The sequence below is a fragment of the Dichomitus squalens genome (genome assembly GCF_000275845.1).
Source record: "Dichomitus squalens LYAD-421 SS1 unplaced genomic scaffold DICSQscaffold_13, whole genome shotgun sequence".
In the NCBI taxonomy this organism is placed as follows: domain Eukaryota; kingdom Fungi; phylum Basidiomycota; class Agaricomycetes; order Polyporales; family Polyporaceae; genus Dichomitus; species Dichomitus squalens.
In genome coordinates, this window is record NW_006766895.1 from 427,485 (window position 1) to 443,111 (window position 15,627).

Consider the following 15,627-nt stretch of genomic DNA (forward strand, 5'->3'; position numbering starts at 1 on the left):
CGTTCGGAGCTTTGAGCGGAAATGGAAAAACCGGGACTTTCCGCGCTCCTGAACGTCTGGTGGATCCACCCCCGTGACTCCCCGCTCGGTGACCTGTGTGACTTTCCTGCCTCTCTCCCGACGTGTCCGAGCTGTCTTGTCGCGCGCGCCTGCCTGCTTATCTCGCGACGTCTTTGAGCTGCGCCGAGCCTACCGTCTGCTCGACGTAGATACTCCCGTAACCGGTACATCTCTCTGACTCTCGCGAGCAGTTGCTATATGTCCCCCATACTCAATTCGTCTGTTATCCTCTGTCTCTCGTATGGGCAGACAGAGGAACTCTTCTAGTGCGCGCCTATGGACCCTCGCGGACCCGAGGCAGAACCCGATGAGCTCCACAATGGATGGGGAGCTCTTTTCAAAGACGAGGAGGAGGACAAAGACTACGCTCCGTCCGAGTGCAGCAGCGACCGGCTTTCCGACGCGTCCGACTGGGATCCAATCGAAGCTGCCCCCGAGACGCCAATATACCGCCACAACACCCGGGTCATGCGCAAGCGCCTTGCGTTCTCGGTTTCCCGCACGCGCACCAGCGTTGTCGACCACGTTAAGTCAATTTTGGCTTTTATGGAGTCCGTAGATATGAATTTCCCCATGCATCTCAGACCCTAAGGTCCAGTATGAGCGGAGCGCTCTTATGGGCAGCGAGGAGCTTCCCCGCATTCTCGAGCGCTGGTACAAGGTCCCTCGCGCATCCTCCTCACGACACCATCATGTACGGCCCCAGGGCGCTAGGAAGGCTCTCGAGGAGTTTGCCCTGGAGTGCGTGGAGGAGATTGTTGACCGAGAGCTCAAGCCATTGTGCGCAGTACAGGAGGTATGCAAGCTTGTAACTAGGACAGCGTGCAGCCGCAAGGGCGCCCTCCGACTTTGTCGGATTACCTTAACGGGGCGTCGGTATGTCACACAGGTCACCGAGCGGGGAGTCACGGGGGTGGATCCACCAGACGTTCAGGAGCGCGGAAAGTCCCGGTTTTTTCATTTCCGCTCAAAGCTCCGAACGTCTGGTCACGAGACTAGCGGCATTACAGTCGTTTGCATATCAAATTGCAGTCGACGCGCGCGCCGCGGGGCTGTTTGCCCGTGTTTGCAACGCCGTGAGCGAGCGCCTCTCTGCCTGTTTGGGACCGGCCTCCGTCAACCCATTGTGGCCATCAAGTACAAAAATCTTCTCCTGCATTGAAAGCCAACAAGGCATTGCTAGGGGCCATATTGTATGTACTATTAACCTGCTACGACATTTTTGAGGGATTTTATCTGTTTTCATTGAGGGTGCACCCACCGAAGTGGCAGTCCTACCCGGTACCCGACGGCGGAGCAAACACGAACAAACAAGCTCGACGCGCGCACGACACTGCAGTTTGATATGCAAACGACTGTATACTAGTCTAGTAGTTCCTGACTACCTACCACTATACATTCTGCCCTCCTTCTTTCACCTCGGAAGCCATCAGCCAAGCAGAAACGACGCTGATTTACTCAAAACATCACCAATACGCTTCGGCCCTCGGGATCCCGGTTGGCTCAGCTCAAGCAGGCGACTTAAGCTGCGACTCGGAGAAGTCGTCCGGAATCCTGGGCCTTGTCTGCACGCTCGCTCAGGTCAGGCTTTCGTATCATCGTCACGTACACAACCTTATCACAACTAGGTGCGCTTAGCTGTGCTCATATACCACTGGCTCCGTACGACGAACGGTGCATAAACAACCGGCGACTGAATCTTGTATTTGTTGCGGAAAACCAGAAAGCAGAAGCACACGTGAGCTCATAAGCCATCATGAACGAGGCCAATCTATGTGCCAGTGAGAAGATGCAAGCTATCTGTACATGCAATAATCTCGACATCGACTTGGTCCGGCGAGACCCCACGATGACAGCGCTGAGCGCATTTCGTGGGACAGCGCTCTGCAAGTGCCATTGTGGCCCTCGTCGACGTCGTAATGCGTAGCGCTGATCTATGTTGGATAATAATTGGGTCAAGGTACCTTCTCCGCCATTTCCGATCATCCAGCTCATCATTCGCCGATGACGCTGCTGGACCATCTTTGCGGGCGAGCTCTGACCCTTGGTACTGCTCCCGTCTTCCCACTGCTTACGGCAATATGTTTCTTCCAGGCCTGTCTAATCGAGGATGTCGCGCTCCCGACAGCCTGGCCACGCGCTGTTCACATCTCTGAAGGGTTCTGATGCTTCCAAACTGCAACGGTTCCTTGTTCCGGCATACTATTTGCAAGACTTACGATAAGCCTTGGCGCCCCGACGTCGCAACAATGCTCTTAGAAAAGCACACGGGCCAAACTGCGCAGGTTGTATTTGTATGCTACTGATAAATGATTACCGCCTCACAACATATATATTGACAAACTGGCCCTTTCCTCACGCACCCCCCAAGTGCTTCACAGTCTCTTCGCGCTTCGACCATCGCCGCGATGACCACCACACTGGATCTCACGTTGAAAACAGAGCTAGAAAGGCGCAAAAACACAACGATGCCCATCTCGGACCTACTTCGGCCCGTTTCCACCGCTGCACCCGATTTCTTCTCCAGCGACTACCTCTCCGTTACAGCCTCGCCATTCGTACGCGACGCCTTTCTCCGCAATCTCGCATCCAGCCCCCGCATCCTCGGCAGCGGTGGCTCCCGTCTCGGCACAGGAAACACCGATGCGTACACGTACATAGAAGAGCGGCTCAGAAACTTATTCGGAGGCCCAGGATGCCAAGCGTGCGATGCGCTTCTCTTCAACTCCGGATACGACGCCAACCGCGTGTTCTGGTCGACTGTGCCGCAGAAGGGCGACGCCATCGTCTTTGATAGTCTCGTTCACGTCTCCATGAAAGATGGGATGTTGCAGTCGCGAGCGGGCTCCACAGGCGCCCTCTACCCGTTCGAGCACAATTCCGTTGTGGCGTTCAAGGAACGCGTCGGCGAGGCGCTCAAGAAGCATCCGAACATAGCGGAGGGAAAGGGGACGCTCTTCGTTGCCGTAGAGACGCTGTACAGTATGGACGGTGACTTTGCTCGGTTGCGCGAAATATTTGAGACCGCCGACGAGCTCATTCCGGCGGGATGCGCTCATCTGATGGTGGACGAGGCGCACACGACGGGACTCTTCGGCCCTGATGGGCGTGGCCTCCTCTTCGAGCTTGGACTAGAGACGCGTGTCGATACCGTGCTACACACGTTCAGCAAAGCCTGGGGTATGAGCGGAGGTAGGCAGCTCGTCATGTCTTCTGTGATGGTTGCATTGACCTCCCTTGGTTCTTTCAGGTGTGATTATGACCTCGCCACTCATCCGGAGATACCTGATTATGCGGGGCAAGCCCGTAATGTTTTCCACGGCTTTGCCATACTCTCACATCTGCGGCCTCAACACGGTTCTTGAGTACGTAGCGAGTACCGCTGGCACGGAGGTAGGCATATACATAAGATTCTAGTAACGGCACAATGCTGATCGGTGCGCCGCAGCGCCGCGAGCGTGTCCGACAACTATGCTCGTACTTTTCGGATTGTCTGGCCAGGGCACTACAGAGCGTTTCTCCGAAGTTGCTCAGACTCGACGACCATGAGATTCCCTCGTACTATCGCAAAACCGTCGTCAGCCCCATCTTCCCCATCCTCACGCCTGCGTACACTTCGCTAGCGGACTTCCTAGGTGCCTACGGATATGCGGTAACCGCGATCGGGTTTCCAGCAGTCCCACGAGGACAGGAACGCATCCGGGTCACCATTCACGCTGGCAATACTGAGGCAGAGTTGGATGAGTTCATAGCATGTTTGATGCGGTGGGCCTCGGGGATGCAAAACGGAAAACAGCTTGAGAGATCGCGGCTGTGACTGTACTTGTAGGTTCGCGTGTATAAAAGCGCATTATCTGAGAGCAGACTCGAGGGATGAGGCGATGACCTAGGAGTCGTGGCAAATACATGGGACGGCTATGTGGGAATAGGAGAGTACACGAAGCATGGCTCGATGCATGAGGACAAGCCAGAGCGCATGTTCAAATGCTTGCAGGCAGGCCCTGGCGCTTTGTAATCAACAAGCATGTGATTGTTTTCGATGGGCGTAGGTCGAGAGGGATCAAGGTCCTTTGTGAAACCACTAATGCTACATGATACTAGTGGGTGATTTGTGGTGCGTACTAAACTCGAATGATGGTGAATGATCTGCGGCGGCTATGTACAGACTGCGCCTAAGTATAGCGGTACATGTTATATTCCAGAACTATGAGGCCCCATGCTCGCGGCTACTTCAAAATCCCCTCCTTCTTCGACTCATCCTTGAATATTGCGATCCATCTCTCGTAATCCTTGTACGAAATCGTTTTCCCCCGCTGCAGCGACCTGGTATACTCGATGAAGTCACATAAGGACGACTCCACCACTGGGCCTTCGAGTTCGGACTCTCGGGTACGCAGAACGTCTAGCCAGCGTCTCCTAATCTCGACAGTGGTCGCACGTCTTTCATCGGCATCACAGTACCAGTTGTTTTCCCATTCAATAACTTGCTCTAGAACCTCCGCAAATCAGGGAGGTGGCGCCATGAGCCTGGAGGCAAGGAGACTGTATGCGAGGGCCTTTGAATCATCTGCAGGGAAATACTTAACTATGGGAACAAAGTGAGTCATATGATAATGCAACATGCGCACACCGCTGCACAGTACGCACCCTCATTGAGGACGACATGATCGGAGGCATACCACCACATACGGGCTATCTCCAGATTCCGCACATCTGGGTTGAAGCCTTCGATGCAGGCCCACTCGTAGTCGATGAAGACAGGCTTAAAAATGCCTCCCAAATGCTCGTCGTCAACAACCAGGTCACCAATGCCATCGGACATGTTTGTCAAACCGATGCTGCCTGGATGCACGTCGCGATGTGTAACACCGGCCAAGTGTATAGTCTGCATTTGGTCGATCTGGGAAGTCGCATGTATCAATGGCATCGAACAAGTCACACCTTACAATCGAATTTACAGAGGAATGGGCTAACCAAGCCGTCACTGCATATGGGATGGGACCATGATCGCGGAATGTCTCTGCACAGTGATGTTCAGACCAATATGATTCAAATCGAGGTGCGAATTCAGTTCACCGGCGTATGCCTCGAAAACATCGTCGATAGTCATCACACGATGCAAAAGAATACTCGCCTAGCGTCCTCGATAAACAGAATGCTCACATATTGTCGATAGGTTGGAGTTGAAGTCCTGAACTCTTCGATATACGAGACATTCCCAGTTGATATCCTCCCAGGTACCGGTCTCCACAAAATGTAGCCAATCGGGCAGTTCTACAATAGTTACTGAGGAGAGATCAATAGACTTCAGCTGGGTACAGGATGTGAGGGCAAAGCTACTGGCTTACCGTTGTGGCACTCGCGTATTATAGTCCCATCTGGGTATGGAGATGGTGCTGTGCTATTCTGTTTCTCCCGGAGACAAATCATCGCAGAAACAGGAGAAAAAAGGCTCAACTTGAATATTTTGGTGGCCAGCATAAAGGACAATAAAGTCCGAGCCAGATCTACATCGTTGGACACCTACGTACTGCAAACTACGCAATCCGTCAATGCCCGCATTCCCATTAAACGACCAATGTACTCACCGAGAGGAGTTCACCTTGACGTCTTCCCTGAAGCAATCCACAGCCGCCGGGCTGCAGCGACACATAAGAAAAGAATCGCGTTGCCGATACAGACCTCTCGGACAAACATTATGTACACCTATGATACACGTCTGAAGATCCCACAGCATAAATTACGTGCGTATGCCCGCCCCGCTCTACGCCCACGGGTTATCCTCCGGGACATCAACAACAACATGCACATGCGACGGCGGCGTCTCCGCCCTCACGACCGTCCTCGCCGTCGCCTCTGCCACGCGTTGCTCCGCCTCCAGCACCTCCTCCGGGTCCTCCTCCTCTTCCCCGACGTCGAAGACGCCGTGGCCCCGCCATGGGAACGGAGCCGAGGCAGGGTCCACCTGGACCTCGCCCTCCTCCCGCCGACCGTCCTCCTCGACGACGTACCCGCGGCGGTACACTCGATGGAGCGCCCCACCACCTCGTACCGCAGGCTCGCCCTTTCGCCTCTCGTGCGTCATCTCTTCCTCGGCCGCGTGCGGGTCCTCGACGACGAGGTCGACCGCGTCAGGTGGCAAAACTGGCCGTTCGGAGTCAGAGCGAGGTGAGGGAGGAGGGAGGTTCCTCGGGCTGCCCTTGGAAGATGAGGATACAGGAGTGTGTGGCGAAGCGGAGCTCGTCCGCGACAGCGCTCCTGGTGCCCTCTGTACAGGTGACTGAAGTGCTGGGGGAGAGTGTACGGGCGTTGCCTTCGCGCTTGTCCACCGGAGCTGCACCTCGCCATGGCCTGGTGGAGGAGACAGTCGCTCGGTCTCCTTGTCGATGATGATCTCAGGACCAGATCCGCGAATCTTTCCCTTCCCGTTATCCGGGTGTAGCTGTTCGGTGTTCCCAGTGGCACCATACCCTCCGGGATGTCTTCGAGGCCCGCTCAAGGGCGAGTACCACGCCGAATGCTCGTCTCGCAGGATCCTCTCCTCCTCGATCCACATCGTCTTCCGTGCCCTCTCCGAGCTGACGTCGACGCAAGGGTAGTTGTAGTCGCCAAACAAGTACTTCTTGCTATGCTCGAACAGCTCCTCGTCCGCCTCGTCCACATCATCAAACGGCAGCCCATACCCCTCGTCCGCAAGACCGCTGCTCGCGAACAACGAGAAACCTTCGTCCGGCGAGCGCAGACCTGCCGCAGTATGTACAACCTCTGCCTCCTGGTCAGGAAGCAGCGGCGCGTGCACCTCATCGAAGCTGTCCCCATTGTTCGCGGGGATCCGCGGCCCCGGGCGCACCGCGGACGTCGCCGGCTGGGGCAGCCAGTACTTGCGCTTGCCGCCCTGGCTATACCGGAGCCCCGCGCGGATGCGCCGGTCGCGCCCTGCGCCCTGGTGGATGTGGCCTTCGCTCGGCTCGAACTCCCGGTAGTCCATGCCCTCGCCGCGGAGCGTCGTCTTGACGTCCTCGACGACGTCCTTAAGCCCGAACGCGTCCTTGAACGCGTAGAAGACGGGGAGGCGTGCGACGTACGACGCGTGCGGGTCGACGTAGTCGCGCGTGGCAAAGGCGTACATGTGTGCGATCGCAAAGAGCGGCATCTCGAAGCAAATGAGGGTATCGGTGAGGCCGAGGGAAATGTGCTCCGAGTCGGTGTATGGGCCGAGCTTCTTGATCGCCCCACCGGCGACGAGGATGGAGATGAAGATGGACTGCCAGAAGGAGAAGAAAAGGATGCCCTTGACGCAGAGAAACTTCGGCATGGGGCTGTTATCTACACGTGAGTGAGTCGATTCAAGCGCGATAAAGAACCGGGGCGCACCGGAATGGCTTGAGGTCGTCGTTGACGCACATCCAGAATATTGCGAGACAGTAGAGCGCCAAACATATGCTGAAGTTGTATACGATACTGATGTAGAGGTACCCTGAGCCGGCGGCGAGATCGCCTTCATTATATTTGCCTAATGCCTTGAGGACGATGGTGGCAATGGCGAGTAGCGGTTTGAGCTGTACATATTCTACGAGCGTGATGTGTCAGTTCAATGAGCCATCGACTGGACGTGTACAAGCTGAGTATGCCTGGCGATGGGGCATCTCACAAGCGACACACCAATGGGCTACTATCGGTCACTTCATGGAAGCGATCCGATACCGTGGGCACCTGGCGTGCGAAGGAGGGCGGAAAGAATGACTTGGAAAGCCATTGGGACACTGCTACGTCTCCTTGTCGGCATGCGCAGCACAGAGATGACCACCAGAGATAGAATTCGCATTGCGGATGAGACCTATGTCTCCCTAGTTTGAGTGATATCAATCATGCACTATGAAGCCCTACTGAGCCTGGCGCGAGTGACTCCGATTGCCATCGCTCTTAAACCAGCTGTGTCGTCGCTCTGGGGCTAGCCGTGCCTTTGCTTCAGCACTACAGCGAAGACGAAGAATAGACCGAAAGCGCAGCACTCTCTCTTGAGACGGACATACTCGAATCTGAATGTACTCACGGATGACTCCTCGTTTGAGGAATAAGAACGTATGAGGGTCGCTAACGTCGACCTCCCTCCAAACCAAATTGCCGGGGAACACGGGGTACTTCGGCGGCCGACCGTGCAATAGGATGAGCAGGGACCGCTCGCCTCCGAGATAGGCAATCAGGAGGTCGAAGAAACAGTAGATGACGAACGCCTATATTGGGCGGCTAGACGTTGAATAAGGACCATTCGCAGGATAAAGAGGCAGGGCGCACCTCGTATATGTCTCGTACAGCATCGATAAAGAACGCAGCTTGGAGCGAGAATAATGATATGAAGGAAGCGATGGCGTACAGGGGAACCATGAGCATGATCCGTACGACTTGGCTGTGGTTCCGGCCTTTGCTTAGCGCAAGTCCGATAAGGGCGGGCTGAGGAGACGTACCGTTGGAGATGCGGTTTCCTGTAGTTCTTGAGGTGCAGTACAATGGAAATGACGGATACGAAGGTCGCGATACCAGTGCAGACCCCTGCGACAAGCAAGATAGGGAGCGGGAGAGCTGAACCAGAGCCGTGTCCTAACTTAGGGAACATCGTGGTGGATACAGTGGCCGTATTCTTCATGCTGAGCGAGCCCTAGGGTATCGACGCAATAGCCAGCGGGTGCAGAGACAAGGGTCGTCGACGCCGGCGCGCAGGTCGAGTCCGTCGAAGTGGCTGCTGCGCTCAGGACCTGCGCAGGCGATGACGGCACCGAGGAGTCCAAGTTCGCACTTCGGTCTGTGAGCGCCCAAATGGCGTAGCGTTGTTCGAGAGGCGCCCGCGGCCATACCCGAAGCAGAGAACAGCGCGCGTGATTCTACAGATCTTGATCTGACTGGGATTCCCGCAGAGTCCGGGGCAACAGGAACTCTTGTTTCCTTCTCCACTTTGCTACCCGCTGTTTGCTTGCCGCGAGTGTCACTCCTTGCACATCTACACAGGCGTGCTCATATACAAGAAACTCGCTGTCTGGAAGAACCAGGGCATCTGAAGCGCACCGGTTATTTCGATCGCGTTCCGAACCGGAGCCGTACAGCAGTGATCCAGGATATTTGAGGCGAGCTTTCTGTAACAGACCGTACGATCATGGTTGCACCACCTCCTCGCAAGGTCACCGTGGAGGAAGACGACCTGGACGACTTGGACGGTACGTACTCGCCAACCTAGTGCGCGTAACCCCAACTAACAATCCGCACGCGACCCAGACGTCCTTGAGCAATTCAGCGCGCCACCGAAGCCTGCCGCTCAGCCCGCCACAGCACCTTCGTCATCGTCCAAGTCTCCACCTCCCGCATCTTCCAAGGATGCTGCAGCGCCCCCATCGACACAGCCCCAGCCAAAACCCACAGACCCGCTCGGGATGGACGGGCTCGACGACGACTTCGCGCGCGAGCTCATGAAAGGCATGGAGTCCCTCTTCCGGGACGTCGCACAGGGCGCGGGGCTCGACGACGTCCCCCACCCGGAGGACGCGCCCGAAGACGACAGCCCGATGACGGCCGAGGAGCGGCAAAAGGTGTTCCAGAAGGCGTGGGAGGCCATGCTCATCGACAGCCTGAACGAGCAGTTTAGCCCGGAGGAGGTCGCCGCGCTCAAGAGTGGCGGCAAGGGCAAGGAGGCGGAGGGTCCAGCGAAGCCCGTGGGGGCGAACGCTGGTCCGCCGCAGTCGTTCCAGGAGAATATCGAGCGGGCGATGCACAAGCTGAAGGAGAGCAACCAGAAGGTGAATTGATGGACTTCCTTGTGACGCACGCGACCGTTCCTTATGGGCGCGCAGGCAGATGAGGCTTCCGCGACGGGTGCTGGCGGGCTTGAAGATATGTTCGCTCGGTTGGCAAATATGACCTCGCAGGATTCCGAGGAGGAGATGAAGGGTATGCTCGAGACGATGATGTCGTCGCTCATGAGCAAAGACGTGTTGTATGAGCCGCTGAAGGAGTTGCATGAGAAGGTACGCACATCCTATGGCCCAACCCTTACTACATGTCCATAGCCTATGGACGCGCCACAGTTCCCCGGGTACCTCAAGGAACACGACGCGACACTCAGCGCGGAGGACAAGACGCGGTATCAGACGCAGTTCAAGATCGTAGCGCAAATAGTCACTATCTTCGAGGACCCAAGCTACTCTGAAGACGATCCGCAAAGTGGCGTCAAAGTGGTCGAGTTGATGCAGGAGGTATGTTTCTGCGGCCTAGCCTCTTCAGTCACGATCCCTTATAGCTCCCTCGCTCGAACATTAGATGCAAGATCACGGTTCACCGCCATCAGAGATCATGGGCCCTCTGCCGCCAGGATTCGAGCTTGGGACGGACGGACTCCCAAAGCTACCTGAAGGGTGCACTATCGCATGATACCTCCGAAGAGGTGATGGAAGGTAATGACAATGTACGATCCGTTGTAGTATCCCACATAATGAGATAGGTACCTTCTTCACGGACGCTTGGCTCAGCACTTTACCCTGCGTCATGGCGGCTGCACAGCCATAGTAAGCCAGATTCATAACAAGGATGGCTGACTTCTCCTTGGGTCCCCGCTGTCCACGTGCACCTCGCCGGTCCCCTCAGAGCATATAAGTACTTGTCTTCATAAGCGCAACAGAACACGACGCAAGACATCGTGCGCGCATCAAACCACACGTCGGTATATTGTTCAGCCCGCTCACTTGCTTACCAGAGGTGACGTCGTACGCCCTCATTTCACCATATTGCACGTGTCCGATTGTTTCCTGTACTGCCTAGTACAGTCCGCGCCAATTATGGTAGGCTTTGCATTCATCGTCCAGCGACAATACTGCATCCTGGGAAATTTGAGTACACGAGATAGCCGACAACATGTTAAGACTGAACACCTCGCCTGCCATGGGCGCTTATTAACGTGTACCTTGCCTGCGACTTGCTCCTGTCTAGAGCAGCCTCGAGACCATGCTCGGCCATATCGCTGCGAAATCCAACGTCCTCAGGGCTGCCACGCACGCCCGGCCGAAGGGGTTCCCGACCGGAGCTGGTCAGGGAACGCGGTTACTAACCACTCATACTTCCTCCCCACGTCATGTGACGAGCCGAAACTGCTCGAGCTCGCCATCGTCCACGGGTAGCGCAGGCTTTGGATATAAGTAAGAGTGCTGCCCCTGTCTGCTCTGCCCGCTGTATCTCATCGTCCACCATCGTCTGTACCTCGACAGTAATAGGCTTAGTCGAAAGACTTACGCAACGAACGCGAACGCAATGGCTACTATCAAGGTCGGCGACACCATCCCCCAGGGCACGTTCACCTACATCCCTTGGAGCCCTGAGCTCGAGGACCACTCCGCTTGCGGTGTCCGTACGTACCCTCCTGTTCTTCCTTGCCCGATTTGCCCGATCGTCCCGACCTGACGTCTACACCCCGCATTCGCACCCATATATCGTCTGTCCCTTCGAATCGCCCAATATGGAACTCGGGTCTGCATTGTGGAATGCCCAATGGCGAACGATGGGCGTCGGCAGCCGTCAAGCTGAGCACGGACGAGTGGAAGGGCAAGAAGGTCGTCCTCGTCGCCGTCCCCGGCGCGTTCACGGTGCGTCTCCTCTTCCCCAATAATCAATTTACGCGACGGGCCGCTGATCAGTCAATACGTGCGCGGAATATAGCCGACGTGCCACGTAAACCACCTCCCGCCGTTCGTCGAGAAGTACGACGAGTTCAAGGCGAAGGGCGTCGACGTCATCGCGGTCGTCGCTGCCAACGACGCGTTTGTCCAGAGCGGATGGGCGCGCTTCCTCGGGTTGAAGGATAAGGTACGCATTCGCTACTTCACCTCTCGATGAAGGGTTGTTGTGGACGGTGTGTGCCGTGTAAGGGATATGGCGTGTTGCACTGGAAGGAGGGCATGCCTCATAGGCGCTCGTATCCACCGTTGAAGAGCCTTCGAGCTTCATGGCCAGATTGCTGACCCGTATTGCTATCTGACAGGTCCTTGCGCTTTCCGACCCGAACGCGAAGTGGTCTTCGCAGCTCGGTCTCTCCCAGGATCTGTCTGCAGTCGACTTTGGAACCCGCACAAAGCGCTACGCTCTTGTCATCGACGACCTCAAGGTCACCTACGTCGGGGTACGTCTCCAACATCACATCTAGCACGCGACATCCCACAGCTGATACCGTGTCTATCTGACAGGTCGAGACGGAGCGTGCTGTCTCCGTGTCCGGCGCAGACGCCGTCCTCGCTGCTCTCTGACTACAAGGCAGTTCCGAGTCTGAATCGACGCCCAAGTTATAAGTAGTGAATGTACGAGTTCATGTATATTGCAGTCAAACAATAGAAGATGGAGAAGGTCATGCACCACCGAGTCTTGGTGTTCTTTCTGATGCTACACACGACGAGCGCGTCATCGCACGGTGCGCTTTCGCAACCTGATATCACGCAGATAAGAGCAGAAGAAGAGGGAAACTCCAACGTCGTCCCACTCGGCCTACTCATCGCGTGTGTCTGACACACACAGAACGTGACTTGCCAGGAAGCACGTGGGACCGGAGAGGGAGAACGTATTGCGAATGTGTGTATTGAATCTGCCAAAGGGGCGAAGATGGTATTCGATCACGGAGCGGTGATCTAGCCTCTCGTTGAGCAGGATTCGCTGAGATACAATTGCTTCTTCCAGTCACGCACCTCCAACAGTCAGAAACATACGAAGCACGGGACTCGAAAGTCGAATATTTGTCACAAACCTCGCTCGTCATCACTTCGCAACCTGTACATCTGGACCGCAACCCATCTTCCGGTAACGTGGATGAGCGTCGGATTGTGGCGTCACCTCCGATGCAGCTACCACCTATAGTACCAGTACCGGATGCTTCTGCGGTCGGGCGCAGAAGGCCATGGGAAAGCACTTGGATTCGTAGATCCTACACAATACCGGCCCTACCAACTCCAGTTGTTTCATTGTACGCATAATGCGATAACGCACATCTTACTCCATCGACGAATTGCAAAGCTCCAAATGGACCACAGCTACGGGCGAATACTGTCGCCGGCAGGACGACTCGAACATTCGCCCGCACGACGCTGTATATAAAGGGCAGCCCGCGACGGTGATGTTGCCGCACTCTCTCCCCCCATTCATCGATCTATATCCTTTCGTCGATCCTCTCTCTCATCCCTTACACCTGAAACATGGCCTCTGTCAAGGTTGGTGACGTGATCCCCGAGGGCACCTTCGTGCATGTCCCCTTCTCGCCTGAGCTCGAGGACCACAACGCGTGCGGTATCCGTGCGTAGCCTGATATTCTTCCAAAAGCTTCAGGGTGATGCTCACCATGTATCCACAGCCACCAAGCTCTCCACCGATGCATGGAAGGGCAAGAAGGTCGTCCTCTTCTCCGTCCCAGGAGCGTTCACCGTACGTACCTCTCCCCTCCCTCGCACCCCACAAACTAACATTCCCTTTCCCACACCACGTAGCCCTCATGCCACGCGAACCACGCCCCGCCCTACCTCGCGAAGGTCCCCGAGCTCAAAGCGAAGGGCGTCGACGTTGTCGCGGTCGTCTCCGCGAACGACCCGTTCGTGCTCTCGGGCTGGAGCCGCATCCTCGGCTTCAAAGACGCCATCCTCGCGCTCTCGGACCCCAACGGGGCGTGGTCCGAGAAGCTCGGCCTCACGGTCGACCTCTCCGGCCTGGGCATCGGGCTGGGCAAGCGCACGACGCGGTTCGCGCTCGTCATCGACGACTTGAAGGTCACCTACGCTGGGGTGAGTGCGATTTGCTTCCTATGGACAGGGATGGGCGGGAGGCTTACAGTGGCGCTTGTGCAGGTCGAGCCTGACCCGACCCAGGTTACTGTCTCGGGCGTTGACGCTGTCCTCGCTGCGCTCTGAAGGGTCGGATAGAAGTGGAAGAATATACCAATGTAAATTGCACGCTTGTACTACAATGAATGGACATATCACGATCATGCGGACGCACTGGTGCGAGCGTGGAATGGCTTCTGGATTGGGTGGTAGAATGCGTATACACAAAGGACCGCAGTGCGAGGGTGTCAAGCAGAACATAATGGTACGAGAGCGGATTGTTCAAGAGCACTTGCCTGCATATGACACTAAAATCCGTAGCTGATTGACATATCGGACGCCTCCCCATACGCACTCGCAATCGGCATCGTCATCCCGTCGATCCCGAACGTAACCTCCAGCTCCTCCGCCTTCACGCTCGCCAGCGTGCTGTCCTCCCGCGGCGCCGTCGTGCGGCCAGAGGCACGGCCCTTCGTCCCCTTCGCTTCCCAGCCGTTCCCCTGGTGCGTCTTCTCCGTCTGAGACTTCGCGCCTCCCGCATGCCCCACGGTGTTCTGCATGTCCCCAAGGAGCGACCTGAATGCCTGCGCGGCCGCGGGAGAGTTGACCGCCGCCTCCGACCGGCCGCGCTTCGGCGTCGAGGTCATGTTTGCGTGTAGGCTCCGCGCACGCGCGTACCGCGACCCACCCCTCGGCTTCTTCGGGCTCTTCTTCGCGGAGGCGGCGCGGTCCGCCGTACCGTCCAGGGTGAGCGTGCGCGCGAGCGGGATGCTGCCGCGCATGCGGGGGCTCGGGCTGTCGTGCGGCTCGCTGGCGAGAAAGGGCGCGATGCGGTACGAGAGGGCGCGCGTGATGGGGGCGTCGGTGCGGCGTTTCTTCTGCGGGGGCTTGGGCGAGTCTTCGCGCTCGCGGGAGTCCTCGCGGACTATGGGCAGGGTAGGCGACCTGAAGGACATGCTCGGGCGGCTGCGGCGCGTGAGCGGGGACTGTGCTTGTGCTCCTGGCGAGGGTGGCTCGCGCTTGATCGTCGGCGTGTTGCGGAAGGTGTTGTAGACCATGGTGAACATGGTCGTGGGCGGGGCGGGCTGGTGGGGAGGCTTGTCGCGGAGTCCGACGAGCAGCTCGATCGCGTACCTGATGGCCACGTCCGAGCAAGAAGGGCTGACGTCGATGTGCAGGGCGCGAGGAAGCTTGGCATTCAAGATAGATGCGACCTGCAGCAGCTCAGGACGAGTCATAGTCATGAGGTCGGCGTGGCAGCAGAACGGGGCGACGTTGAGGGCGGTGATGACGATGGCGTCCTCGGCTGTGTCCTCGTTCTGGAGCGCGATGCAATAAGGCTTGGGAGTGGGGGAGGTGGTGGAGACAGAGTTCGATGTACAGGGGGAAGCAATGGGGCGGGATCTGTTGCTGGTCTCGTCGTCGCTCCGCCCGCGTTTGCCGAGGGTAGACAATGCTGGAGTGGGCTTTAGGACGTCGCGCAAGAACTGGCGCATGCTGCTTGACCTGGTCTTCTTGATGTTGCGCTCCATAGTGCGATAGGTGTGGTGTTGTGCTGGGGTTAGCTGCCTGTAAGACGCTGAAGTCGAGAGCGGTGGGCGAGCTACTTGGAGGCTGGCAACCAACAGAGGCTGAAACGTCGATGGCGAGCCATATTGGACTAGATCATAACAGCACTAGCAGTATAGATCAGGCGGTATGGTATGCTCCAGAGTCAAGCAGCAAGCACAATATT

At 56.8% G+C, this 15,627-nt stretch overlaps 6 protein-coding genes across 6 annotated transcripts; 4 read left to right on the plus strand and 2 right to left on the minus strand.

The window, feature by feature from the left end:
- Window positions 1-2,528: 2,528 nt before the first annotated feature.
- DICSQDRAFT_60087 (PLP-dependent transferase) lies at window positions 2,529-3,877 on the plus strand (the record flags this gene model as incomplete). Its single annotated transcript, XM_007365627.1, has 3 exons — window positions 2,529-3,252; window positions 3,311-3,453; window positions 3,509-3,877. The coding sequence occupies 3 exons, from the start codon at window positions 2,529-2,531 to the stop codon at window positions 3,875-3,877; spliced, it is 1,236 nt and encodes a 411-aa protein (XP_007365689.1).
- A 688-nt stretch (window positions 3,878-4,565) lies between these two features.
- DICSQDRAFT_161490 (uncharacterized protein) lies at window positions 4,566-8,826 on the minus strand (the record flags this gene model as incomplete). Its single annotated transcript, XM_007365628.1, has 11 exons — window positions 8,526-8,826; window positions 8,356-8,467; window positions 8,114-8,294; window positions 7,435-7,630; window positions 5,835-7,379; window positions 5,649-5,699; window positions 5,588-5,597; window positions 5,409-5,466; window positions 5,007-5,080; window positions 4,708-4,960; window positions 4,566-4,645 (listed from the first exon to the last, which is right to left on the minus strand). The coding sequence occupies exons 1-11, from the start codon at window positions 8,702-8,704 to the stop codon at window positions 4,566-4,568; spliced, it is 2,739 nt and encodes a 912-aa protein (XP_007365690.1). The 5' UTR covers window positions 8,705-8,826.
- A 228-nt stretch (window positions 8,827-9,054) lies between these two features.
- On the plus strand, window positions 9,055-10,556 carry DICSQDRAFT_136476 (Pex19-domain-containing protein). Its single transcript, XM_007365629.1, has 5 exons — window positions 9,055-9,269; window positions 9,328-9,845; window positions 9,900-10,073; window positions 10,134-10,301; window positions 10,366-10,556. Exons 1-5 carry the CDS (start codon window positions 9,209-9,211, stop codon window positions 10,474-10,476), a joined length of 1,032 nt encoding a protein of 343 aa, XP_007365691.1. The 5' UTR covers window positions 9,055-9,208; the 3' UTR covers window positions 10,477-10,556.
- Window positions 10,557-11,016: 460 nt separating this feature from the next.
- DICSQDRAFT_136477 (Redoxin) lies at window positions 11,017-12,467 on the plus strand. The gene is made up of 6 exons (XM_007365630.1): window positions 11,017-11,237; window positions 11,307-11,446; window positions 11,611-11,681; window positions 11,755-11,901; window positions 12,077-12,214; window positions 12,279-12,467. The coding sequence occupies exons 2-6, from the start codon at window positions 11,350-11,352 to the stop codon at window positions 12,336-12,338; spliced, it is 513 nt and encodes a 170-aa protein (XP_007365692.1). The 5' UTR covers window positions 11,017-11,237; window positions 11,307-11,349; the 3' UTR covers window positions 12,339-12,467.
- Window positions 12,468-13,274: 807 nt separating this feature from the next.
- On the plus strand, window positions 13,275-13,979 carry DICSQDRAFT_170013 (Redoxin; the record flags this gene model as incomplete). The annotated part of the gene is made up of 4 exons (XM_007365631.1): window positions 13,275-13,371; window positions 13,430-13,500; window positions 13,563-13,853; window positions 13,917-13,979. The coding sequence occupies 4 exons, from the start codon at window positions 13,275-13,277 to the stop codon at window positions 13,977-13,979; spliced, it is 522 nt and encodes a 173-aa protein (XP_007365693.1).
- A 1,025-nt stretch (window positions 13,980-15,004) lies between these two features.
- On the minus strand, window positions 15,005-15,223 carry DICSQDRAFT_42937 (uncharacterized protein; the record flags this gene model as incomplete). The annotated part of the gene is made up of 1 exon (XM_007365632.1): window positions 15,005-15,223. A coding segment is annotated over one exon (219 nt), but the record flags the coding sequence as incomplete, so codon positions are not given.
- Window positions 15,224-15,627: the final 404 nt, after the last annotated feature.

Excerpts from the sequence above, each read along its gene's own strand:
- DICSQDRAFT_136477 (XM_007365630.1), top strand. The coding sequence starts at position 11,350 with ATGGCTACTATCAAGGTCGGCGACACCATCCCCCAGGGCACGTTCACC. Across the intron at positions 11,447-11,610 it reads CCACTCCGCTTGCGGTGTCC|CCGTCAAGCTGAGCACGGAC; the intron begins GTACGTACCCTC and ends GGGCGTCGGCAG. Across the intron at positions 12,215-12,278 it reads TCAAGGTCACCTACGTCGGG|GTCGAGACGGAGCGTGCTGT; the intron begins GTACGTCTCCAA and ends TCTATCTGACAG.
- DICSQDRAFT_136476 (XM_007365629.1), top strand. The coding sequence starts at position 9,209 with ATGGTTGCACCACCTCCTCGCAAGGTCACCGTGGAGGAAGACGACCTG. Across the intron at positions 9,846-9,899 it reads TGAAGGAGAGCAACCAGAAG|GCAGATGAGGCTTCCGCGAC; the intron begins GTGAATTGATGG and ends ATGGGCGCGCAG. Across the intron at positions 10,302-10,365 it reads TGGTCGAGTTGATGCAGGAG|ATGCAAGATCACGGTTCACC; the intron begins GTATGTTTCTGC and ends CTCGAACATTAG.